This window comes from Lagenorhynchus albirostris, chromosome 6, assembly GCF_949774975.1.
Source record: "Lagenorhynchus albirostris chromosome 6, mLagAlb1.1, whole genome shotgun sequence".
In the NCBI taxonomy this organism is placed as follows: Eukaryota; Metazoa; Chordata; class Mammalia; order Artiodactyla; family Delphinidae; genus Lagenorhynchus; species Lagenorhynchus albirostris.
The window spans coordinates 42,970,260-42,997,879 of NC_083100.1; the positions used below are offsets into that span (position 1 = coordinate 42,970,260).

General features: G+C 39.3%; 1 protein-coding gene across 8 annotated transcripts in view; it reads right to left on the reverse strand.

Annotated features, from left to right (window-relative positions):
* Window positions 1–27,620, reverse strand: part of MYO1B (myosin IB) — a 184,036-nt gene that overhangs the window by 35,409 nt on the left and 121,007 nt on the right. For all 8 annotated transcript variants that reach the window (XR_009541113.1, XR_009541114.1, XM_060152411.1 and 5 more), the window contains 8 exons: window positions 24,296–24,394; window positions 22,730–22,833; window positions 21,127–21,274; window positions 20,735–20,853; window positions 15,181–15,267; window positions 14,462–14,527; window positions 4,190–4,294; window positions 2,066–2,128 (listed from right to left, as the gene is read on the reverse strand). Coding sequence is in view for 6 of the 8 variants with exons in the window: in XM_060152411.1 (XP_060008394.1) it covers window positions 2,066–2,128; window positions 4,190–4,294; window positions 14,462–14,527; window positions 15,181–15,267; window positions 20,735–20,853; window positions 21,127–21,274; window positions 22,730–22,833; window positions 24,296–24,394 (791 nt within the window). In the remaining 2 variants the exon portion in view is untranslated. The remainder of the gene's footprint in view (window positions 1–2,065; window positions 2,129–4,189; window positions 4,295–14,461; window positions 14,528–15,180; window positions 15,268–20,734; window positions 20,854–21,126; window positions 21,275–22,729; window positions 22,834–24,295; window positions 24,395–27,620) is intronic.

Sequence of the window (27,620 nt, forward strand, 5' to 3'; positions counted from 1 at the left end):
ATCCACTGACTTTCTAAATTTTAGACTAGAGTTTTAAATTGCTTAGGTGGAATATTAGTGTTCACAATCCAACACTGTTTACACTTTTCAAAACAAAGTTTATTTTTTAATTGAAAAATAGTAATGCTTCAGAATATTTTTTTAAAAGTTCAATTTAATCAAAGATGTGGCTTTCAAGAATATCTTGAATACTGAGGGATAAGATACTGGCTAATTAATAATATCCAAAACGTCTTGTTAAAGATGAAGAGAAAATGATTTGCTGGACATTTGGAGCCTGTGATTCTATTGCTGAAGCAGAGCACTCACCTACACTGAGAGCTAAAAAGACTGTAGAAAGTAAAGTTTATGCATTGTTTCAAACTACTTTGTTATTAAGGCCAGGAAGATTTAGTAAGACTAAGCTTTTACACACAAATCAGTCTTCTTGCAATCAATTCGTTCATGATAAACTACATGATAACTATGATGTAAAAACAAAAATCTTAGATTCAGAAAGGTTACTAAAAATTACGCAGTAATTTTTCACACGTACATAATTTGTAACCTGAAAAATCCCACAGCCCTTGGCACCTGTCAAGTCACACACACACCATCTCTCACGTCCCTGAAGCAATCTGTGGTCCATACCAGCCTCTCCTGGGATCCTACTTAACTTGGCTCCTGAGATGGTTCCTTTATCCTCCTTTATTTTTACTTGAACAGCATGGAGTTTTGTTGTCGCTGTTACTTTTTAAGAAAATGTTTCCAGCTTTACTGAGATATAATTGACATAAAATACTGTGCAAGTTTAAGGTATACAACATGTTGATTTGATACACTACCATAGTGTTAGTTACCTCTATCACATCACGTAATTACCATTTCTTTTTTGTGGTGAGAACATTTAAGACCTACTTCTTAACCACTTTCAAGTATATAACACAGTATTGCTAACTATAATCTCCACACTGTACATTAAAGCCCAGAACTCACTCATCTTTCAAGTGGAAGTTTGTACCGTTTGGCCTACATCTCCCCATTTCCCCCAAACTTTAGCCCCTGGCAACCACTATTCATTTTATTCTGTTTCTGAGTTTGTTTTTTTTGTTTTTTTTTGTTTTTTTTTTATTTATTTTTTTTGAGTTTGTTTTTTTTAAGATTCTACATATAAGTGATATCATACAGTATTTGTCTTTCTCTGACATATTTCACTTAACATAATGCCCTCAAAGTCCATCTTTGTTGTCACAAATGGCAGGATTTCCTTCCTTCTCATGGCTGAACAATATTCCATTGTACATATACATCACATCTTCTTTATCCATTCATCTGTAGACGGACGCTTAGGTGGTTTCCCTATCTTGGTTATTGTGAATAAAGCTGCAGTGAACGTGGGAGTGAAGATATCTCTTTGAGATCCTGATTCTGTTTCTTTTGGATATATACCCAGGAGTGGGATTGTTGGGTCACATAACAGATCTAATTTTAATTTTTTATAGGAACCTCTATACTGTTTTCTTTTTTTTTCTATACCGATTTCTGCAGCGATTGCACCAATTTACATTCCTACCATCAGTACACAAGGGTTACCATATTTCCCCACATCCTCACGAACAATTATCTTTTTGATAGTAAGCACTGAATACTATGTTAAGAGGTCGCTAGAATTTTAGAAATGAAATGGATATTTTGACTTGGCAAACACCTTCTTTTTTTTGAGTCTCCTCTGATCAGTGCTCATATTTCCACGAGCTGTGGATTTGACCCGGGTTCCCAGCACACAAGAAAGAATGGTGCACCTAAGGGCATGGCATCTGAGCGTCATGAATGGGCTCTGTGATACGGCAACAGGATTAGTATGGGGGAACCTGGCTAAGTATCAAAAAGTCCAGCTGTCTATGTATGCGTTCGAGAACCATGTGTGAGTTCTTAAGGTTGTGATAAAGTTTCCAGAACTCTGTATTTCTCTGAAGTGTTGAAATAGTGAAAATACAAAAGCTTGACACTGAAGGCAGTGAGATGGCTCGTAAGTAGTGAATTACACTACCAAGAACTTCTTTGGGAAATTGTACCTAATACTCACATTTTCTATTAGGTCACAAATGATAGCATTATTGAAGTACTCAATGTGAGTCCATTCTATGTCCTGAAAAAGAAAACAGAACAAAATCAAATCCCATATGATGATGCTACAACACTACCATCTCTAACATAAGACTTTGCCCATCTTACTATACTCCACTTCCTCTCTGAAAATTTCCTTTATAAGAATCAGTGCTGCAAATGTCATCTTCCGGTTCCCAAAACTTTCATAATGCAGCAGTCTAGCACTGACACGATCCGACTGAAACAACCGCCCTTGACCTGTGCTGAGGCTGCCTCCCCTTCCACCCTCCCATCTGTGGCAATTTCCCATGCACTTCGCTGGCCCCGGGTCATTTATTCAACAGGCCCTTGGGTCAATATTACTTTTTGTATATTTACAATGTTTACAAGGAAATAAGTCAGAACTTGATCCCCAGATTTTTCTGTGCTTAATTTGTAATCACAGGGAAGAAATTAATTTTAGAGTCAACCCCATATTGTAGGGCCGTTAACTATTTCAAATGTAAAAATAGAACAGTGCTAAGATAAGTATTTTCAACATAAGGAAAGACATGAAAACCTATCCACTGGTTCTAACACTAGCTACAAAGCCAAATCTGGGAGGCCAAGTGTAATCATTCTGTATCTGCTTACACTCTCCATAAGTGTAAACATTTATTTTTCTTCTAAGGGGAAGAAAGTTAATTCATACGGCAAGCTAAGGATCTTCCTATATACTCTTAGAAGTGTTTTAGACAATCTGTACAAACTGTTTTAAGTTACAGATCAAAGTTTGCGCGTTCTCTTTATGATGATAAGACAGGAAGAGAATGAATCTGGCTTTTAGGATGTTTACATTACAAATGGTGCCATTCAAGTATAAAATGTTTCTAAAGCATGATAATCATTTCAAATGAAAGACGAAACATTCATGATTTAGTTTTTGAGTAGATGAGTTATTTTACTAAGTCACTGGGAATAATAATCACTTTAGAAAAATCTATACTGAGAAGCCAAAAAAAGAGGATTCTGTGTCCTTAATGACTTAAAATGACACTATAGAAAATGAAGAGAAGGAAGTAATATTACTAAAATATTAAAGCAAATAAATGAAAGGGAAACAAAAATATAATACTATATATACAAAAAAATTTCTCCTTTTTGTCTGATATAAATAAATTTATACTTAGAAAAACACTGGCTATTTAAAAACTGAAAGAGTGAAAACCAAGTATGTGTTTTACAATTAAGGATGAAAGGACTCTGTAAATATTACTTCTGATTATTTTCCAACGACATTCAGTGAGATAATCCATCCACAGCACTAGTATAATACCTGGCATATAGTAAGCACTCAACAAATGTTACCTGTTTTTATTATAAAATTTTTAAAAATCAATGCTTTTCAAGATTGAACAAAATATTAAAATATTGTTAAATACTGAAATAGTAAAGTATTTTCAAATTTATATCCGGTGATAATTGACTTCTTTGGTATACAGTTCTCTTAGGTTTTGGCAAATGCGTAGCATCAGGTAACCACCACCACAGCCAGCCTCCAAAATTCCCTTGTGCTCCCCCTTTGCAGTCACACTCCTATCCTCTGGCCACTACTGACTATTAGACACTTTGACTCTATAGCTTTGACTTTTGTAGAATGACATATAAATTAACTCATACATATGTAGCCTTTTGAGTCTGGCTTCTTTCATTTAGCAAAATGCATCTGAGATTCCTTCATGCTATTGTGTGTATCAGCTGTTTGCTCCTTCTTATTGCTGAGTACTAGAACCTTGTACGGATGCACCGCTGTTTTTTGGTCCATTCATCTCAGACTAGTTTTTTAACAGGGTATTATTTTACTTCACTCTACTTGAATCCAGTGAGACTCAAGTTGGTCAGCTGATGTTCACTGAGCACCTACTATGTGCTGAGCACTGTGCTGGGCACTAGCAGCAAAGAAAATCCCAGTTAGCTTAGATGTCATACCAAACAAATTTTTAAAAGGTACAATATGGCTAAACTTTGAAAAATCTGATTTTAGGGTCATGTTTGTACAGTCTTCTGAATCCAGAATTTGTATTATGAGTAAAGGAATACGTAAAATTTTTTTCAATATTACCTCCCGTATATATTCCTCCTGCTCTTCTTTAAGAGTCAGCTCAATGAAGATTTGTTGCAGCTTTTCATTACAATAATTAATAATGAACTGCTCAAAGCTGTTGTCCTATATGGAGAAAAATGAAGACAGCCTTATAAAGCAAGCCACTGGCACTCCCATGACAATGCCACTCTAACATCTCACTCCACAAGAAACGCCACACACGGTCTTGCAGACTTAACTGCGGCCCAGCACACAGCCAGAGGCTGGCACATCACAGGCACCCAAGAAACGATTCATGAGTCAAGTGAATGAATGACGGATATACAAGTTACACACTATTTGGAGAATAAAGAATTTTAGTTGACAAATAAGCAGCCCACAAACATGGTAAAAAAATGAGAAAGAAATACATTTCCCCCTAGAGGATCAGCAAAGAAACAGTGAGATTCATCATCTCTGTCACCCAAGTTCTCAATCTTCCATTCTCAACTCTGGAGCTCAAGAAAGTCTTTCTGACCTGACCTCTTACTCCCCTACCCAGGGTCAGATCCCTCATTCTGACACTTACATACCAGCACTTTTGAAAAATCATGCTATGTGTATACATGCGTGTACATGTGCATTCACATGTATTGATTAGTGTCATATTTATCTGTCTCTCTAGATCGTACATTTCTTAAGGGCAAGGGTTGACCATACATCTCTTGTTCACCAATGGAAGCCCATGCCTGCAGCACCTTGCACCTAGCAAGCACTCAGCATGTATGGGCTGACTACACGAATGAAGTGACCACAAAATACAGACTCAAGGGAATCAGCACATCAAAATCATCTCCTAGCTAGAAACTCTCTCCTCTCAGAAGGGTCACACATTTATCACTCTTATGATTCTCAGCAGTGTCTTCTTCATATCAGAGTTATTGCCTGTGAAGATTCATGCCTACATCATTTCTGAACGATCTGCAGGGTTTAACGTACTGCTGTACATATTGAGGGCACAAATGCAGGTCTGTTGGATGAATATACTTCACCAAGAACCACACCATCCAAAAAGAGGTAGATCTAGCAATAAAACTTGTTATTTTCACCTCTATCCCCCTCTCTGCAGAGAGAGGCGATGGTGGCAGTGGGAGTGAGAGATGGTGACCCCACCACTGATAAACCAGACTCTTTTCCCAATGAGGTGGCCAGTCCTGGCATAACTGGCTATGAGGGTTCACCTGTAACGGCAGAAGCTCGCCACTCCCTGTGAATACAGAGCAGCTGCCTTCAAATCTTTCCATAAATGATGAAATCAAAAGTCAAAGACGTTTTTGAAAGTTGATCTTCAAAATCAAGTTTGGTGCAACCAGGACAAATTGTAAAAGGATACCTAGGACGCAGCATCTCACCACTCGCCTTCCTGGAAGGTGGCTGAGGACTTCTAATCACTAGTGAACTAATTAATCCGGGGAAATTTTAAACTCAAAACCATAAGTGACACATAAAATACATTATCACTGACTAATCTTTTAATGTTAAACGTAGTCGAAGATAAAAGTTTCTTTCTTTGTTTTAAATCCTGAAGGTTCTTACTTAAAAGGCACACATTTATCACCAAAACGTTCAACAAATATAGTCCTGGACACAAAGGTCATTCCCCAGTCCCCATTTTCATGTTACATTTTAAAAACCATGTGTTCCAATCCTCAGAGCTTAACAATTTTGACCAGAGGCTGAAGTCAGTCTGATATAGATGCCTTATAATCAGTATAAGGCCATTTCTTTATGAGGAAGTCTGGCTTTCTCAGTTTGGTAAAATATATCCCTATATAGTGCTACTACCCCAAATTAAAACTTATAAATAAAATTAAAATTTTAGTGACTTATAGGAGATCTTTGGTTTTTTTTAGAAAACAAATTCATGGAGTAAATCCTTTCTGCTATTTAATAGGGCTGTGCCTACAGAGCTATTTAGACAAAATTATGCTAAATTTTCAAATGGCAACTAATGAGGAGAAGGGAGGGGAGAACAACTGGTGTCTCTGACACAGTCTATGGCTGTGAATAGCTGGAGGTACGCTTCCAGAATGGGACTATGAAATACACACAAGCAGATTAGAAACCAGAGGCAAAGCTTCACAATTACAACACAACCTAAGGAGTAAGTCTGAGCTAAAGTAAATTTCCCCTCAATTTTTATAAGTTCTTGTATGAATTCTATATTTCATATCCACACACAGTTAATCAATGGTCATTTACTGCAAACTTCACACAGTTGGAGAAGCTATTAACACAGGAGCATGCAACAGACCGGCACTGCAAACAGTTCATACTTACTGCATTCTGGTGCACAAAGGGACAGATTACACAAAATGCAGTCAGTTCTCAATTTGCAATAAACTTCTAAAAGTAAACACTCATTGACAGTTATTCATCGGTGCAAATGACAGATTTTATCATCCAGGCTGTATTTCTTTTTTTTTCTTTATTTTTTTGGCTGTGCCCCACAGCTTGTGGGATCTTAGTTCCTCGACCAGAGATTGAACCCAGACCCTCGGCAGTGAAAGTGTGGAGTCCTAACCGCTGGACCACCAGGGAATTCCCCAGGCTATATTTCTGACTTGCACAAAACTTTAGATCGAGACATGTGTCCCATCATCTCAAAAGACAGGAACACGATACCTACGTGCGGTATCTGAATTGGGGTTCTGCTAGGTGAGAGCTATTCAGGATAAAAAACAGTCTGACTGAAATAATATACCATATAACTCGCTGGAAGTCCTAAGGCTTCAGAATCTAATACTTCTAATGCTAAATTATCAGGAAAATAAAATGTGTCTGACACATCCACCCAACGACTCAGGGACAAAGGCAGTTGGCAGGTCACCGAAAGAGTGAAGAGATTCAGCAAGATCCAGGGCATCCCCCTTTCTCACCACAGCGACCCACGCCTGTGCTGCATGGGCTGTATCCCCCCTTCAAACACAAACAAGAGGGAAATGAGAGTGTTCTGAAGACAGCCTAAGAACAAAAACTTGACTCTCTGACCTGATCCTGCTGCTTAAAGAGCAAAAACCAAAATCAATAGCACAATCATTAAGGCCCAAACCAGCTGACTTCCCCACAGAAATACCTCAGCCTCTACTGCAAACCTACCTCACAGCCCCCAAACATGTCATGAATCGTCAGAGCGATTCATTATTGCTGAAAATGAAGGCAATCACATTTCCTCTGATTAACGTTTAAGTTGTTGATAGTGTCCAAATGTTTGGGAAATGAGACTTCACAAATCGTTAAAAATAAATTGCAAAAATTTATAATTTGCAGAAAATTAAGGAAATGTCTGGTGACAGTTCATAAACTGCAACCTGCACAGGTCCAATTTCTTCATTTATACAGGCATTAAATATCACCCGGTTTTCCCACTCCCCTTTATAAAATAGCTAAACTGGGTCTAGGAACCATCACTTGAATATGAAGGCACCAAAGCAACTTGATATTTGGGTGCTTTTTTGGTTTGTCAAGAACTCTGTGGGTGGCTAGCGATCCCCGAGCCGGGCTCGCTCTTGCACACGGCAGTCCCATGAATCAAAGTCTCCAAAGGAGGGCTTCCCTGGTGGCGCAGTGGTTGAGAGTCTGCCTGCCAATGCAGGGGACACGGGTTCATGCCCCGGTCCGGGAAGATCCCACATGCCGCAGAGCGGCTGGGCCCATAAGCCATGGCTGCTGAGCCTGCGCGTCCGGAGCCTGTGCTCCGCAACGGGACAGGTCCGCGTACCGCAAAAAAAAAAAAAAAAAAAAAAAAAAAGTCTCCAAAGGAGGAAGTAGGCAGGAGCTGAGTGCTCCCATGAATGACTCGCCTCCTCTCCCTCCAGTCTGCTACCCATGCTCCATGCATAGAATTTTTCTCCATTGTCTAAAGCACATTTATCCCTCAAGACTGAGGGATAAACTCATACTCCCAATAAAGTTCATAACTAGTTTATACCCATAAGTGCCAACCATGAGCTTTCCACTTGGAGTGATTTTGAAAGAGGGATCAAAAGTACTGGCCTGTTACCATATTCGTATATTCTCAGCAAAGAAGGCTAATGACATCTTACGCTCTTTAAGAGAGATATTTAAACCTTACACTCTTTAAAAATAATGTATATTGAAAGGAAGATGTAAAATAAAGGAGGCAGCTCCATCACCACCATCATTAGGATGGTGGATGGGAAGGAATTTGCAGGTGAATATCATGTAGGAAACGGGTGGGGCGGGGTGTGGCAGTTCAAACACTAAGATCGTGACTTATTTCAGCAAAAAGTACTATTAATTACATAGTTAACTGATGTTTCTCATAGCTCAACACTTTCGTCTGAGGTCAAATTTTGGATATAACAAGTTGGGTGGGGGGGTTCCATATTTTACATACAATGTAAAATACATAATATTTTATTTAATGTATTATGTCTGTTGCATAATAAATGAAATGGTACATTTATCCAAAAGTTATAAAACTTTGTAACAGCACTGTTTCAGAGGAGGTGGGCTATATTACTGCTTTAAAATGTGCTGTTGGTCTTAGCAAAGATTTACTCGGTGGAAAGCCCTTGGGCAGTCCCCATTTATAATGCTGTTCCTACAGAAAAATACAGTGCAATTAACAATCCATTTTTAAAAATTCACAATTTCAAGAAATGGGCCCCAAAACAGGAACCACTTTTTTTTTTTTTTTTTAAGAAAGTAAACTTAAAAAAAATAATCCTCAGGCTTCCCTGGTGGCGCAGTGGTTGAGAGTCCGCCTGCCGATGCAGGGGACATGGGTTCGTGCCCCGGTCCGGGAAGATCCCATAGGCTGCGGAGCGGCTGGGCCCGTGAGCCATGGCCGCTGATCCTGCATGTCCGGAGCCTGTGCTCCGCAGCGGGAGAGGCCACAACAGTGAAAGGCCCACGTACCGCAAAACAAACAAACAAAAAAATCCTCAAAATCAGAGAAAAACATTTAATATTAAATATTTTCCTTTTAAGACAGTCACAAAATTGAATGACTGGCTGAAGTTACAAAAAACTTTCCTTTAAATATGTAACATTTTTCTTCTAGGTACATACTCAATTATGGTCAATTTTAGAAAAATATCAATACCATTATAGTGCTCTTAAATATTTTTAAATAGCCTTTGATTTAAAAAGTTAAAGCAACAACACTGATGAACGAGCATATACATCTTATGAACCATATTAATTCTCACCATTTTCGTTCTAAAATCTACTTTAAATTGTCTCCTTTCTCTTCAACTACAAGTTCTCTAGCAAATAAAGGACAAAATTAAAGGCAAAAAACTGGAACAAAAAGTGTTGCCTGTAACTAGAATCAATTTTCTTTTAAAACAATATTTTAGAAAACGAATCCTAGAATCATGAGACGAACCTACCAGTTGGTCTTACACCGACCCTTCCCCAACTAATAGATTGTTTTATTTGAAACAATCGTTGCACCTTGCCTATCACACCCTTACTGTATATGGCCACTTTCAACGAGGTTGTAAGGGCAAGATGAATAAGAGTGCCTGAATCCAAATAACTAGCATTTGGCCTGTACAAAACTAGCTCGATCATACGAAAAGTGAAATACTCAGCCACTGCTGTCCTGCTTTGGTCTACAGCACACTAATAGGTTTCCCCAGTAAACCACCTATCCATTCTAAGACCTATCAGATAAGTACTTAGAAGAAAGTTGAATCAACTTAGATTGCCCAACACCGTTTTGAATTTAATTTCACTTTTTAAAAGAATAGCACTTGTTATTTCATGGAGATGCTATAAATATTCCTCAGAGATCTAAGGCCATGTTTGCAGTTATAAGAATATCCAAACTGAATTGTGTAGAATTGGGAGTATCTGGATTATAATTCTCTGCCTTTGCAAAACTGGATATGTTCTACCAGGATTCATAGCTAGATTTTTCTCCTCAATGAACTTTAATTCACTTTCACCTTATTTTCGGTATCAATGTTCCACTCTAATCTGTTTTCCAAACTGACATCAGATTACACGCGGCCAGCAAGGCAGAGCTATTCACCCAGCTGGCACTGGAATGTTTTGCAGTCAAATGCACGTGTCATCATCCCATGGTTTAATGCATCAGTTTCCCTCTTCCGTTTAGAGACAGACGAAAGTAAATGAAAGGTTTTCACCAGCTCAGCTGAAAAACGTTCTCATGGGAACTGTCAGTCGGGTCAAGAGGCAGAATTAGAAACATTCAAAAAAATTTCTTCTAGTGTCCTGTCCCATTTTTAAAGTGAGGCCCAGGGCTCTCCAAAAGGCAGGATCTTAATTCCTGCAGTCAATTTTCACTGAAGAAGAAAGGCAGAATTTTCTCTATAATCTATCAGTTTATTTTCACTTGAGTGGACAATATCATAGAAATGTTCGTTTTTGCACTGAGGTGGATTTTGAATACCTCCTCTTGAGTCATACTCTGAGCCCTTGCACTTCAGCTTATGGTACTTTTAAGTCCTTAATTATATGCGTTCCTAATGTTCAACCCTATGAGCTTTGACATTTCCATGTGTTCCAATTTTGCTGAGAATCCAGGAAAATGTATGATAGCATCTGGGGTATTTATGTGAATAAATTAAAAGAAAAAAAACCTTTCTACTTCTCTATCAAAGAGCAGGTAAAAGTATCTTAAAAGTGCCCAACCAAATCTCTACTCTGCCTTCCCCCCAAATAAGTTTATTTATAAAATAAATAATACATAAATAGATTATTGAAAATCAAGATGTTTGGAAGATTAACTGAGGAGGTTGAGACAGGAAAATGGAGAGAACAATTAACTATCATGAAAAATAAATCCGAATTCTCGCAAGAAACTGGGGAAAAAGAACCCCAAAGCATTTATTGCATGGAGAAGGAAAACTAACTTCTAAAGATTTTATGGCCATCATAAGATTTGCTGTAGACATATGACTGGTTGGATTTGGCCTTGGCTGAAAGGTCTGCTTAAAAAGAGTAAAAATGTAACCTGCTTGGTTTTAGGAATATTACATATACACAGATTAGGTTTAGGTTAAGATGAAGTGTGGGTGATGTAGGATGTTTTACAAGGGCATCTCATGCAGAGGTCAAACGGCAAGAACACCACATATGTTTGGAATTTACAGTTCACGCTGAAGATTCCCATTTACAAGAGCAGCTGGTCTCAACCTTGACGGCACACTGGAACTACCTGGGAGCTTTAAAATACCGCCGCTCTGGCTGCACATCCTGAGGTTCTGATTTATCGGTCTGGGGTGTGGCCCAGACAGCTGAATTTTCAAAAGTTCCCCAGGTGATTCCAACATGCAGCTAAGTTTGAGAAGTACTGAACTGGAGTGTATTCTTCTGAAGAAAGGAGGAAGACTGTTTAGAAACATAATGCAAGCATTTTCATGAAGTCCATAACTGTAACAATGTTGAGAAAAATGGTGATATAACTTGCAGAAGGAAAGGATGTTCAGAAAGACACATTTGTAGAGAAACTTGAATAAACCATAAGTGAAAAATATTCCTGGATTGCTAAAGGGTGTTTCGCTTAGTGCAGGTTACAGGATGTTTCCACTTGGAACATCTAAATTCTGTTCTGATTAGGTCTGTAGCAAACACTTTTTAAAAGTAATCTAGTTTCCTGATTAGAGCTTCCTACCAAATAGGATGTGTCCTCAGCTAGCAACAGAACCACCATCTTAGGTCCAAGACCATAAGCTCCATGCAGGCAAGGAACATCTTTGCCTTGCTTACCACTGGCATCTGGCTCACAGTAGGCACTGAATAAATACTGGGGAAATGACTCCCTCACTTATACATGGTCAAATTGCTCATGAGGTTTAACTCAGTTCCCTGAGGGCTGTGCGTGTCTCTTTTCCCATGGCTAATTAGATCTTACTGGAAGATGAAGCCAAGCCAATGTCCCATCATGACCCCATTATCCTATAAAAAAAGAAAAAGTTTCCGGGCTTCCCTGGTGGCGCAGTGGTTGAGAGTCCGCCTGCCGATGCAGGGGACACGGGTTCGTGCCCCGGTCCTGGAAGATCCCACATGCTGCGGAGCGGCTGGGCCCGTGAGCCATGGCCGCTGAGCCTGCGCGTCTGGAGCCTGTGCTCCACAATGGGAGAGGCCACAACAGTGAGAGGCCCGCGTACCGCAAAAAAAAAAAAAAAAAAAGTTTCCATGTATTGTGACATGATATTAAGCACCTGCCCATTGACAAGGATCAACACATTTTTTTCTGGCAAAATAAAAATAGAATCAGTTTCTTTGATTTTAGAAATATCATTGAATACATCTCCCCCCCCCCAACTTTCTAGTGAGATCTCTGCTTTTGCCCTATTCATGAAACACCTAAATAAAGATCAGCAATGTGCCAGGTAAGAAATCTCTTTCCCTGCCAACTGTAAAGAATGACTTTAGCATTTAGTGCCCATTTAGTGACAGTAACCTGAGGTCTTGCTAGAAAGAAACTAATTTTAGCACCATGACTTCTGAGTCTACTCCAGCAATCCTCCTAACTCACAAATCTCAAATTCTTCCTCTTACCAAGGGACTGGAAGCTTTCCTTTCCAGAGTCTGCTAAAGGGACACCAATATAAGCAGACATTGTGCTGAAGGGGAGTTTTCCAGGGCAGCCCGAAGCACAAGTGTCCCGCACACTCTGCTACCAGCACACAGATGAACTCCGGGAAGGCTCCCCGTGCTGCCCAGGAGCTTAGAATGATGCCAAAGGTGCAGAAATAGGGAGCATCAGAGACTTAAAGCATTTGGTTTTTTTCCTTATTTCCAGATACCGGGAACCATGTGAGTTTGGGGAGAAAAGTGAGGAAAAGCCCTGCAGAAGACCTTTTATTATTTATCAAGGAGGTCTAAGCTTTAGATCCTGAGTCTGACATTTAGTAGCCATGTAACCTTGAGATAGTTACTTGACCTTCAAAGCCTCACTTCTTCTATAAAATAAAAATAATAATAGCAGCTAATTCATGAGACTGTGATGGCAATTAAATCAGACAACATACATAACACCACAATCCTTGCATATAGTCAGCCCTCAATAATTATTTACCACTAGCTATTAAATATGGGACATGATAAAGCAAGGCACAGGCGCTATCCCCAAAACAAATGTTCTAAGAAAAAGGCATTTACTAGAAAGGCCTGGCTGAGCTGCAGGAAATGGGCTGATGTTTTTTCTATGACTCTGTGAACCTGATAACTTGAAACATGTCAATCCTTTGGGTGGTCATTCTGGGTAGGGCCTGGTTGTTTAAAGGAATTCACAAATTACTTACGGGGAGAGTTAAGAAAGGAGAAGCCTGATCTACTCGTTATTTTCCTGAACCAAACTGAAGTACCACTGCTAAAAGTGAGAATAAGAGTTTTAAAAGCTCCTTAAAACGGCTTCTAAATGTCAGAGTTAGCAAGGGGGTGAACAGGAAATTCTAATATAAGTCTACAATGTTTAAATATTTAACTTGAAATAAGCATGGAGTCTTTTTTTTTGTTTGTTTGTTTTTGTTTTTGTTTTTGCTTTTGCGATATGCGGGCCTCTCACTGCTGTGGCCTCTCCCGTTGCAGAGCACAGGCTCGCGACGCACAGGCTCAGCGGCCATGGCTCACGGGCCCAGCCGCTCCGCGGCACGTGGGATCTTCCCGGATCGGGGCACGAACCCGCGTCCCCTGCATCGGCAGGCGGACTCCCAACCACTGCGCCACCAGGGAAGCCCCATGGAGTCTTTTTTAAAATTTCATTATGAACCTCAGCAGAAATTTTTTTTCAAGCTTTGCAGCAGAACTCATAAGATCACAGTTGTATGACCCCTGGATAAGACCCAACAAATCATCTAATACAGAACCTCTCTGCCTGAGTCCAACAGAGGTGAAGTGACCAGCTCTGGCCAGGCCATGAGCTCTGGTTCTCCCAACTCCTGGCTTTTTTCATGGCACCAGCCTACTTCACTTTCAAGCAACCTACAAATGAACAAATGACTACAGACATAATGTCCGTATACCTTGTTGGAAATTTCACAGTAAGAATTTTGAATCTGCATTCTAAAAGTCAAGTACTAATACAAGGAAGTCTTTTTAAATAGCCCTGTCTCCAAAATGCTGGATCTCAGCACTTAAAACACACACACACACACACACACACACTTTGTTACATCTTTACAAAAGTTATTTGTAGATTCAAACATTTAATTATATTAAATGTTGTCTATAGAATGCATGATTTAATCTCCAAACTGTTCTACATTAACAAAGATAATACCAAAAAAAAAAAAAAAAGCAGCTCACCTCAAAAATTTCGAAGCCATAAATGTCCAAAACACCCATGACCTTCTTTCTCACTTTTGTTTGTGCCTTAAAAATAGTTTCAAATTGAAGGGTTAACTTAAGCATGAAATATAACACTAAAAGCATACCAAGGAATATAGACATATATTACAAGTTAATTGTGTTTCAGACCTAGAAGAATATAATTTAGTTGTTTTTAAATGTATGAGAGAGGACGCTGGTATGGAATCTTCCAGAAATCTTAATAGATGACTTATTTAAAGAAGGCATGACTAAGGCCTTCTTTATTAGATGCTTAATTATAAAAAAGAGATCACTGAATCTTATAACAGGTAGGGTCTTTCAAAATCCCCTAGTCCAATACCCTCATTTACTGAAGAACATATTAGTAGCTAGAGAGGTGAAGTGACCTCTTCAGCCAAGTGTGTACAACTAGTTAGTAGATCAGTCACAACCAGGACCTGGGATGCTGTCTCTCACAGTTACTCTGCAAATACCATTAAACTATTCACCAGTGAGATTTCTTATAACACACATGGCAAAACAAAATAGGTAGAATCACTGACAAATTTCAATCCTAAACAAGGTAAATTCTTTTCAAGGAACAATCTCTGTAAGTGGTAATCAATTACCTGATTATAAAATTAAAGTATCTTTAATGTGTATACTCTGAATACCATTTATTATAACTGAGTTATTTGTTTATAGAGATTCAGTACCTTAATGCTTTCATTGATTCGATTTACCAACCATGAAAACAACCTGCTGTAGAGGTTTTTAGCCAGAGCATCACGGGCATAATAAGCCTATTAAAAAGAAAAAGAAAAATGCAATATCTGCAATTACCACAATGCTTAATTTCAATAAAATAATGAAGTTTTTAAAAAGATACCGAAAGCTCTTTTATTTCAAATTTCTTTTCAAGAGCGTTTTTATTGTACTGTGGATGAACAGTCAAGCCATTAAGAAAATTGGGCAAATTGTTTATACCCAGTTATTATACTTTTCCACATCCCAGGAAATTAATTTTAAATATTGCAAAAGCTTTCACCACAAAGATATTAATCTCAATGTTATGGAACAGAGAAAAATCACAGGCAATTTAGAAGTCCAACAACAGGGGCAGAGTAAAATAAATAAAGAAGCACCTATTGGGCGGGAAGTTACACAGTCACCACAGAATGATAGTTATAAAAATTAGATAATGAAATGAGAAAAATCCTTGTTATGTTTTGTGACAATAAAAAATTATATATTTATTATAATAACAACTATTTTCTTTAAGCTACTACATGTAGGAAACTCAAAAGGATATACATTAAAATGGTTTTGACTGATGGGACCTGTAAATATTTTTCATCATTCAATCTTCTGAGCATTCAAAAAAAATCTTTTGTAATAAGCAGTAAAACAATACATTGTTGGATAATACTTTGTATAATAAAAATAAAGTCCTTTTACTTGCTTATCTATTTGTTTGAAGGCTGTTCATAGCTACTTGACAAAGAAGAGGTAGAAGACATATATGTCTCTCTGACCTTGACTTAGAGTGCAAAGGCTGGAGAAAAGTTGGGTTTGGTCAGGAGAACCTAATAGCCCTTAAACATATTGGGTGCCGAGGGTGTGCAGGAAGTACTAATTATATGTCTGAAACCAGTGCTCCGGGGGAGGCCTGGAGATGGGCGGCAGCAGCCTGAGAAGTAACGGGCCCCAGGGGAGGAAAGAAGAGGTTTTGCTGCTGTCTTCAACACTGGACCTATGTGTGTGTTTCATTGCTTATAAGTAGAAAGTTGGGCATTACAGTTAAAGTAAACCATTATATTTTTATTTTATAAAGAACACAATTTATTGGATTATGTGAAAATTCTTTCTCTGCAATTCTTCCTAAATGAAGTGTAACAATTTAAAAAACAGACTCACTCCCTGTTGCAGGCAATGTACTGCAGCTGGAAAGAGAGTACCTTTTCCCTTCATCTGATACTTCCGTGCTAATCCCAAACCTTGCTCGCTAAGTCTCAGGCAGCTACTCCAATGAAGGTTAGAAAATCCACCCAGAAGTTGGTAAAAAATAGAGCCTGACTGTCCAATGCTAAACATGGACATGGAGGGGGGTGGGAGGGTGGGTAAATAATTCCACAGCAGAAAATGTATGTAAAATGCTGACACAAAGAAAGAAGCCTTAATTAAGATGGATATCCTTTCTCCAATACCCTTTCTTCTAGTTTTTATTTTCTTGAAATAGAAAATTTAAGTGCCTAGAGCAGTACCTGGCACATAGTAAGTCTACAGGTATGCTTATAATTATGATTTTTGAAGTATCCTCATTCTCTACTACTGCCTCATGAGCCTAAATAATTCTTTCTTAATCCTTTCCCTTTTCTTCTTGTAAATTCAAGTTATCTCCAAACACTACGTATTTGTAAACAGACCCTATTTCATCATCACGTCATCCAGCCTTCTTACTTGTGTGCTATCTGCTTCCAACAAACCACCATTTCAGTATGCAACTGAACTAACAGTGACCACTTATTCTGGTAAATGGCTCTATAATTTTTAAAGTGTATCCACAGACAATATTAATCTTCCTTGCTTTCCTTCAAATACTTATTCCAGAAGTCTCAAATTCAGATGCTTTCAGGGACTGAACAACAGAAATGAACGGGAAATAGTGGGATCTTTGGGGGCTGGAGACTGCATTCCAGGTTAAAGGCACTCAAATTCAAAATTTAAAAAGCAAGCTAACAAAACAGAAAAAACAAAAAACTACCCTTTCCTCAAATATTCATCAAATAAAATATGCCTATTGAGCTACATCTGGCTGCAGGGGCTGTCACTTGGCTACCTGTAACTTCTTGAGTCTGATTCGTGCCACCTCATCTCCACAATAATATCCTCCAAAGTAAGGGCAGGAAGGGTTACTCCCATTTAAGGATCACGGACAAGGTGCGTAGAAATGAGGGAAGACACCGAGGATGCTGACTTGCCATCTCAGATTCTAAGCACAAATGAAAAGACTGAGTTTCTGCAGCTGATGAAGCTCTTAGAGAAAGATCCCAGGTGGAATTGCTTCCGTGATGACCACTCTCAGGCAAGCCCAGGTCAGTATGGTAACTGGAGACACGGAGATGCACACATGTGGGGTCCGCCCTCCGGGAGCTTACAGCAGAATGCGGGAGGTCAAACCAAGGAGTCAAACAATCAAAGGGCAGGTTCCAAGGGAGTTTGCAGGAGAAAAAGGAGTTCAGAGAAGGAAGACTCTGGGGCCTATGTGATCAAGGAAGGCTTTCTGGATGAGGTGCAATTAAAGGACCATTTAGACAGCAGAAGGAATTAGCAATGACATGAGCAGCATGGGGGATAAGCAAAGGGTTAGGGCTAGGTAAAATAAGGTAACAATAAGCATGGCATTTAGAGAACCAGCAGGGAATCAACTGAGAAAAGTCATTTTGGGTCAGATGACAGAGGACCTTGGAAGCCAAGGAGGGAGTATGTGGTAGAAGCTGAATAGTAACTCTGCCTGGAGTTTCTGTTATTTCAATATTAGTCATTCTATCTGGGGAAAGATCTAAATGCCTTGAGGAAAATGAGGCATGGGGCAATAAAGATGATAATGGGGCCCAAGAATTGAAGCTATGAGGAAAAGTTAATAGAACAAATCACATCTCGTAAGAATCAAAATCTTCTAGGCAATAAGATCGGTAGAAACAAATACTCTGAACCCTACATTAAAAAAAAAAAACCTGAAAAAGGAGCTGAATAATCAAAGATCTGAAGCCAAACTCTTTTATGCCAAAGGTTAAAAGAATGTGGAAAAGTTTTACCGAGTGATGCAAGGTGACTCAAGCTTATCAAAGTAAGAGGCACCTGGGCCTGGTTTCTGTAGAGGATGATTAAAAAGCAAGAGTAAAACACACAATAAAAACAGACAAAAATATATCCATGTACATATCCCATATATATCCACATATATTCCATATATGTATGAAATATTCCTAAAGGGCCTCTTAGACGTTTTCTCATCGCATCACTATGTACTTCACAATCCCCACTCTGGCTACTGAAATGTTCTCAAAATGTGACTTCTGGATGGACCACAGTGGCAGCAGCATCACCTCTGAACTTGTCAGAAATGCCAGTTCTTCGGGCCTACCACAAACCTACTGAACCAAACACTCTGGGGGTATGGCCTGCAAACCGTGTTTAAGAAACCCTCCAGGTGATTCCGATGCACCCTCAAGTTTGAGAACCACTGCTGCAGACGCGCCACTCGGACACCAAACGTAACCTTTCCAGCCACGTTGCTTTGAATCCTCTTCACATATCTAAAGCCATAGCCAAGCCTGATCAACCCTTTTCCTGATATGTACTCCAAACCTGGCTCCTCTCACTGTTTTCTTTTTGAAATGCTGTTTCACCCATTCTTTATACATCTAAATCCTTCAAAGTCTGGCTCAGAAACTATTTTCTGCGAAAGTCCTTTTTAATCCCTTACGTCCCTACTAACAGTCTACGGGGGGGCTTGTGCTGTGCAGGCTCTCAACAAACTTTCCTTGATGAGGTAAGTGACTCACCATCTGACTTTGAGTGAGTGAGGGGGACGGGGACAGACGTGACGGCAGTAGTAGTAACTTAGAAAGAAGGACACATGACAGTTATAGCTAGAAACTTTATGTATACATCAAACTAACATATGCATAAAGGTACAGTATTTCCATAACCCAAATCCCTCACCTAAAATAAGAAATCAAAGTTGAAAGAAAGTTAAAGGTGTGTAGGCATTCTTGGGTTACTAGGAAAGACTAGGCCAGAGCAGTAGAGAGGAAGATTAAACCCAATCTACTGTCTTAAGCTTAAGGCTACTTGCAAGGAGGATGAGAATACAGTTGGACAAAATAGGCCTGAGTGGGAAAAGTCCGGAATTAGTCATTTAATTCTAGGCCAGATGAGCACTGACTGGTGGGACAATGTCTAAACCATAGAACAAAGGGTTTACACTGAAAGGGTCTCCACAAGCTCCTAGATATACATGCATGCATGTATACACCTGTTCATCCATTTTGAACCAAAGGAAGAAGACACAAGCAACTCAGATTTGTGTCTTAGAAAGATTTCATTGGCCTAAGTGTGGAGGCTGGAGGGGGAACAGTCAGAAAGGCAGCGAAGCCAGTTTGGCCTCTTGACCACAGCCAGCTTCCCCCACTGCCTTCTGCAAATCAATAAGTGGCAATTCCATTTTCCTAGTTGCTTGGGCCAAAAATGTTGAGGGTCATCCTTGACTCTTCTCTTTCTTTCATATCACACATATCAAGGCATCAGCAAGTCCTGTTGTCTCCACTTTCAAAACATATTCAGATGTGACCACTTCTTGTTCCACTGCCACCACCTGGTTCAAAAGCCACCATCATCTCTGGGTTAGCACACAACTGTGTGCTCCCCTGTGCTATGAATGTCTGTGTCCTCTCACCCCAAAACCCATATTGTTGAAGCCCTACTCCCTAATACAGTGGTATTTGGAGGTCGAGCCTTTAGATTTAGATTAGATTAGATTTAGATGTGGTCATGAGGGTGAAGTCCCCATGATGGGACTGGTACCCTTATAAGGGGATGAAGACATCAAAGCTCACTTGCTTGCTCTCTCTCTCTGCCATGTGAGGACACAGTAAGAAGGGAGCTGTCTGTAAATCAAGAAGACGGCCCTTACCAAGAATTCGACCCTGTTGGCACCCTGATCCCAGGCTTCTAGCCTCCAGAACTGAGAGAAATAAATGTTTTTTGCTTCAGCCACCCAGTCTACGGTACGCTGTTATAGCAGCCAAAGTGACTAAGACGCCCGTCTGTCCCCTACACTCTGCTCTCTACGTTGCAGCCAGAATGACTCCTTAAAATACAATGCAGATCATACCACCCATGCTCAAAACTCTCCAGCCACTTCTCAGCTCACTCGACTTCTCTGCCCCCAACACTATGAATGTCCCTTGCTCTGCTCTACTGTTTTCTCTTTGTCGCCTGCACTTACCACCTGGCTAGCTTGCTATATACATTTATTTATTAGGTCTACTGCTTTGTCTGGCTCCTTCTGCCAAAATTTTAAGCTCCATATGGGCAGGGATCTTTATCTGTTTAGGTTACCCTGTGTCCCTAGTGCCTAGAACGATGCCTAGAAAACAGCATGACAGTTAAGATAATAGCCTAAAAAATAAAATTTTTGTTTCCACTTATATAAAAATACCACAGACTTTAAAAACTCCCTTCCAGACATTATGTTTCACCCACCTGAGCCACATTCAGTGTAGTTGAAACTTTCTCTTGCTTGGCCTCAACTGTTCGGAAACTGAAGGCTCGCTCTAGGACTGACTGGTCAATGCCGGTCAGCTCGCAAATTTCTTTTAACTCTGTTGTGCGGGAATGGACAAACAGTGACTGCATATCTGCTGTTCATAATCACTTTCAAGGCTTACACTGTTCTTTCTAAATCGTTTTCAAACCCAACAGTGTAAAATATATAAATCAAAAGACTTCAGACTGAGCTGTAATTATGTTTCTGCTCGATTTCACTAGAAAGCCTTTTCAACTCAGTGAAAAGCAAGTTTTACTTTCTATATTAAAAACTGGGCAGAAGTTCAAAGCCAGTTTTGCTAAACAGGGTCTGTCCTCTGCTGACTTACCATTTTTATCTTTGATCTTGCTTTCATCTAAGCCATTCACTCGTGATTCGGGCTTGAACTCGATGTTCCCCAGCTTCAACACCGCGGCCACCACCTCCAACACGGACTCAACTTCGTGGTCCATGAAACCCACAATCTGCATGGCATTCTGGGGAGGGGGGGAAAGCACCTGTTTTCTTTCTGTAGCTCTTTATTATTTTTTAAAAATAAACCATATAACAGATTCGGCTCTGAAAAAAAACAAAAATAACAACAACAACAAAAAGACAAAGTGTCCTGGAATAAACTTTCCAAAAGACAAACCTATTAAGAGACCTGAAATAGCACCAATGTGGGGCTCTATCTTGTTCAGTGGCTTCAAGCTCTGATTCAAGGAGCCCTGGGGTACTTCACGGGCTGTGGCAAAGGGGGCATGTAAAGAGGCAGACAGAGGGAGAGAAGGCTGAGAGCTGAGCCCTGGGTTCCCACTCTGACTCCAAACAAACAGCTTTCATAACCCCCTACATAAAAAAACCTCTTCGTTTATTTTACATACGAGAAAAACTGTAGTTTGCAAAGGTGAAGTGCCTGATTCCACAAACTATGGGTAACACAGAACATTCGTCCAGTCATAAATTTTTATTGAGTGCCAATGATTTGCCAGGCAAAGCAGTTATGGAACTGGTCCTGAACTCAAGTCTTAAAATCATGTCCAGGAGTCAACAGGTTTCCGTAAGAGAATGTTGAGACAATTTTAAAAAATGATACTCTTAAGAAATGCTTTCTTGTTAAGAATAGCCCAGCTTGCTTGCTTCCTTATTTACTTTATCTCTCTCTGTCTCTCTATCTACCTACCTATCTGTCTATCTAACTATTTATAGTGACTAGGTTACATAGTAATGGGAGTGCTGTAAGATTTTTTGTTCTAGAAAATTTCAAACATATATAAAAGTCTAAAGAGCAGGAAAAGAACCCCATGTTATTTTCACTCACCCCCAAAGATGAACCGATTCCAGTCTTATTTTACCTATAATCTAACCTATCCCCCCCATCACCACTATCACAGCTCTCTCACTTAGAAGTAAATAACAGTTATCAGATCATGTCCTATAGAAGTAATTTTCCAAGTGTCTCATAAACATAGAATGTCAAGTATAATTTAAAATAATTTCTTTTCCAATGAACACAAATGCTAATTATTCTGGTTTATGCATGATTTTTTGAAAACTGTATATAAACATGACTTTCTGTCTGAAAAACAGATTTGACTTAACATGACTGTAGGACAGGTTTACATGTGGAATTTAACTACTGAGTTTGGCTATAAAGACATTTGGAATTTCAGTACAATACTAAAAGTTAAACCCCAAGATAATATAATAAGAAAGCTCCTTTGGACAAACAGTAAAACTGCGTGCTCCAGTAGAGCATGGCCTTCTTGATACTGTAGGATTTTTGAGCTAATAAAAAATCAAACTAATAAAAATAAAACAAATTCTTCTATAATTCTAAAACCTTAGGGAGCATGAGTTATACATCGAAGAAAACTCAGAATTATTACCAATTCTGATTGAGCAATATAGTGTTACCCATTTTAAAGAGTAATAAGAGGGTTACATCTTACCCTAACGGTTCTGAAATTTGCTGCGTCGTCCACTCCATTAACTTTGGCAGAGTCCAGACTCAGGTAATTGTATCTGCTGAAATCCCGCTCAAGTTTAAGCTCATCTATTGAATCACACATACAAGTTTATAAGTTACTTCAACCAATCTAATCATCTTCAATATCTCATCCCCTTAACGCTTCAGATAAAAAGATTTCACACTATGCATTCAAGCAACAGAACAAAAATTGATACCCAAAGATCAGTATTTTTCTAAAATCACCTTTATCACCATTGTACATATTTCAAACTCTGCTTGTTTTACATGTATTCTTATCGAGACAGGTTCTTTCCAAACTTTGATAATATAAAGTATCTTCAACATACTATTTCCTTATAATGTACGATGTCTGCCCAGGGATTCCCCCACTGCTGGACATTTGGATTTTCTCCAGTTTATAATAACAAATAAAGGACAGTGATAAATGTCTTCACACAAGATGTTTCTTTGGATTCTTTTGAATTATTTCATTGGGTTTATTCCAAAAAGTGGTGCACCTGGGCGGTAGGCTCTGATCATTTTATGACTTATTCTGCTTTGCCAATTAGTCCCCCAGGAAGAAGTCCTCACTTTGAAGTGATACCCACAAGCTCTAAGCAGATCAGTGCCTGACAACTCTGCCAGCTTTATCCTCTTTAATAATTTTTGCTAATACATGTGTGGTGAACACTTCAGTGCTGTTTCAATTTACATTTGTCCATAATTAGTAAGGATGATTTTTTTCCCCCAAGTGTGTTGACTTTCCATAGCTCTTCTTGTTTGAACTACTTGCTCAAAACTTTTCATCACTTAGCTACTGCCTATCCTGATGGACTTATATTAATTCTCTAAAATATACATAGGTCAGACTTTGATCTCTTGTATCAGTTGCAAATGTCTTCCCACTATTTTTAAATCGTCACTGAGCAATTTGTTCTTATAGAATTGTATTCATCTACTGCTCCCTGCTAATTTTTTCTCCCCAACTAGACTAATTATATTCTTCCATTTTATTTTTTAAATTGATGATGAGACCCTCCCTCAACTTTTAGCTCTTTTAGCAAACCATCTGAGACATGTCCCAGTACCTGGTGAGGTACTCCGGGGACAGATATCAAACAAAGACTGCAAGGTGGCAGAAGCCAGCACATCGTATTCTTCCCTTCAGCCAGAATCATGGGAAAATTTTAAGAAGGAAGAGGAAAAGCATATGGAACGCTTCTGCTTTGGAAAATGTTGCAAGGGTAAAAATTAAATCATAGAAACAGGGACTGGGGCTTCTCCAGTGGCACAGTAGTTAAGAATCCGCCTGCCAATGCAGGGGAGACAGGTTAGAGCCCTGGTCCGGGAAGATCCCACATGCCGCGGAGCAACTAAGCCCGTGAGCCACAACTACTGAGCCCACGCACCTAGAGCCCATGCTCTGCAACAGGAGAAGCCACCACAATGAGAAGACTGCACAGCGCAACAAAGATGCAATGCAGCCAAAAATAAATAAAATAAAATTCTTAAAAAAAAAAAAAGAAAAAAAGAAACAGGGACTTACTGAGGAGCTCTTCAGAGGCACCAGAAAGCAGCTGATAGAACACGTGGAAGTTTCTTTCACCTCTTGGCTGCTTAACAACACGAGATTTCTCTAAAAGATCTAGAGAGAAAAAGAATCAAATTCATAGTACAGTATTAGTTTCACTTGCAAATACACCATGCTTTTCTTTTCCCCCTCACTTTCTTTTTCATTTTCTGTTTTGCATTAATAAAATAATAACAGAAGCTACATTTTCGGTTCTACTTTCAGGAAGAAGCACAGCTCTAACTAAAACCGCCAAATTAAACAAACCAGGCTCTTTTTGAACCATAGTGAATACGCAAAATAAGTTTAACAATACATTCGACAAGCTGATTAAAGACAATACAGCTTTTATAATAATATTCTCTTGATTTTATATCACTTAAGAGTTATAATGATAAGTTAACATTTTTGATATCTTATTTTATGCTAAGTGCTTTATAGACATTATTTCATTGGATCCTCCCCACCATTTTTGTAAGGTATGATTTTACAGATGAAAAAACTAACAGTCCAAGGGTTTAAGATGGATTTGAAATCAGGCTCTCTGACCCAAGTGCAGACCCCACCATATCCACATGCCCTGCTACCTGACATAAGTGAACCAGACTTTCTTGATCTCTTGAAGTCTTAAAGAATGAAAGGTGGTTCTCATTTAATGGAATCTGGAGTTATTTGACAGTATACATTCATTGATTCCAGATGATCTTTTATCCTGTAAATCTGATGCCTTATCAAGTTTTCAAGCTTTCAGGAAGGGGAGGAAGGAAGGAGAAAGGAAGGGATGAATCCATCAAGCAAGTGAACCAGAAAGGTGCCGCTGTGGCAGCAACAGGGGGTGGCAACGTACAATGGCAGAGAATATTTCTGCCTGGAGTCCTGTTTAGCACTGACCAGTGATATAAAAGAGGGTCTGGATTCTGTGAGCAAAGGCCAGATTAGTTATAAAATTATGAATCAGTGATCCTATCATTGAGCACTAATTTGATTTCCCATCAGATTGAAATCTAAACATAATTCAGAAAATGAGTAAGGGAGTGAACGATGTGCAATTTCACAGAGACTTGTCCTTGAACTTCTTAAGTTGTATTTCTGGAATCTACACTAGCACGTAAGGAGGAGTCTAGGTAGAGTTAAGGAGTGTAGATTTGATGAATGAGAAGCCCTAGGGTGCTCCAAACACACAAGGCCATTTGTAAGAATGAAGAGATGTGTTGTAAGGACACATAAAATAACTTGACAGGAAGAGAACAAAAATATGTAAACACAAAAATTATTAGGAACGGGATGCTACAGAGTTTTCATTTTCATCTCCAGCTCTAACTTGACCTGGACGACTGCCAATGTCCTCAAATCATAGATGGAGAATAATGAAGACTTCATATTTAGCCAAAAAAAGAAAAGGATTGTGTAATAGTCATCATCTCTAAGGACTGAACGTTTCAATCAACTTATAAATACTGACATCCAGGGCAGAAGACAGAATAAACAGGTAAGGATAAAAGTGCAGTATGACTGCACTTATCATGGACCAAGCTCCTTTGGGGTCCTAAGAGTACCAGCACAGTTTTAGAAGAAAGACCTCCCAGTGCATGGGCAGAGTCTTCATTGAGAAGCTATTCCTTACAGGAAATTCCTCGAGCCTAGAAGAAAGTAACGCGACTACATGAAACACATAAGCAAATGCTTCCGTTTACTTTATCCATTCGCGCACAAATTCCTTCAGTCAACTCACTGCTCACCCACTATGTGCCAGCACTACCTGGGAATGAGCCCGGCACTGCCTGCAAACCTGAAGACCTTCTTCCTCTTGACCTACAATTGTCACACATACGTGCTCTTGATTACACCCACCACCCAAACCAAGAGCAGCGGCACTGTCCAAGGTGGGCTGGCAACACCTTTAAGAGAGAGCAGGAGATGGGGGTGAGAAAAGAGACTGACCATGTGTCTTTCACCTGTCAAAGCCCGCAAACCCCAGGCTCCCCCCATACCACCAAGAATCCCGCCATGCCTCACCAGCCTCACCTCACAGGGGCACCTTAATGATGATGACAAACAACTGCTCTGTGGCACTCACCCAGTCACACTCCACAAGCAAACTGTGGTATTTCAAGACATGAAATCACACCTTCAGAGCACCTGACAGGGCCGCACTGTGCAACAGCAACATGGCCAGCCTTACGTTTGGCACTTGTTGAACAAATGTTCACACACAATGGAGCGTTTAGAAAGAGCAATGGCTAAAAGATTCAGCAGATAACAGTCACCAAGTTAAAGGATAATATTCACAGTCACCAGGTTAAAGAATAATATTCGCCTGTGCAGGGTGGAAGGGAACGTTGGCCAATGTACTCCTTGCACCACACATGCTGATATGATCAGTGATCACTATCATAGTCAAATCTGAAACATAATACAACGTGTGTTTAAAAGGAACAGTGCAGGAGGGGAAGTGCAAGGGAACTTTGACTGACCTTCCGCTCTGCATTCAGTACTTTTCATTTGTTATCATATTCAACCCTGAACACCTCCTCTGAGGTTGGTTTTATAATCCCCATTTTGTAGATGAGAAAACGAGGCTCACATCACATTGTTACTAAGCAACAAAGCCAGAATGCAAAGCTTTAGGAGACTAGGGTATCATGCTATGCTCTTTATAATTTTCCAGCAAAAAGAATGCTAAATCCACAAACACTTGAAAAGGCTGAGGCTGTGCTTTACATAAAATATATGACTTCACCTAAGCAACTCAATCACAAAATGAGGAACCTTTTATTACAAAGCAGTTGAGGGTTTTACCACCTAAAATGCTTTGTTGATTACCCCAGAGCCTCCTATTTCTTTATGACTTTTCTTGTAAGTTACAAGCTTCTAGGCAGAACAGTGATCAGGGAAAACGTTTGCTCCCAAATAATTTACTAGTGCTTAAAACCATTCCCTAGTCTATTTCTTTTTGAAAAAACCCAACATAATCTAACAGCATGAAGCCATACCAAATAATTACTCAAGGTACAGAACATAAATTCAATTCACTGTAACGACTTGCCACCTGAACATTTTAATGTGCCCCTGAATTAAGGCAAAGCGAAACACCGGCACAGCCTTCTCTTCTGCTTTAGATGCTTCTGCTACCACTGATTGTGCCTCTACTAACAAGACTTAATAAAAAGGAGTATAGGATATGCCAGATATTTAGTAGAGAAGAGAGTATAACAGCCTCCGTATATTCCAATGCAGCTACATTCTTGAACCCTCAAGATATAAATTTAAGTTCATATCAAATGTTATATAAATTTAAGTT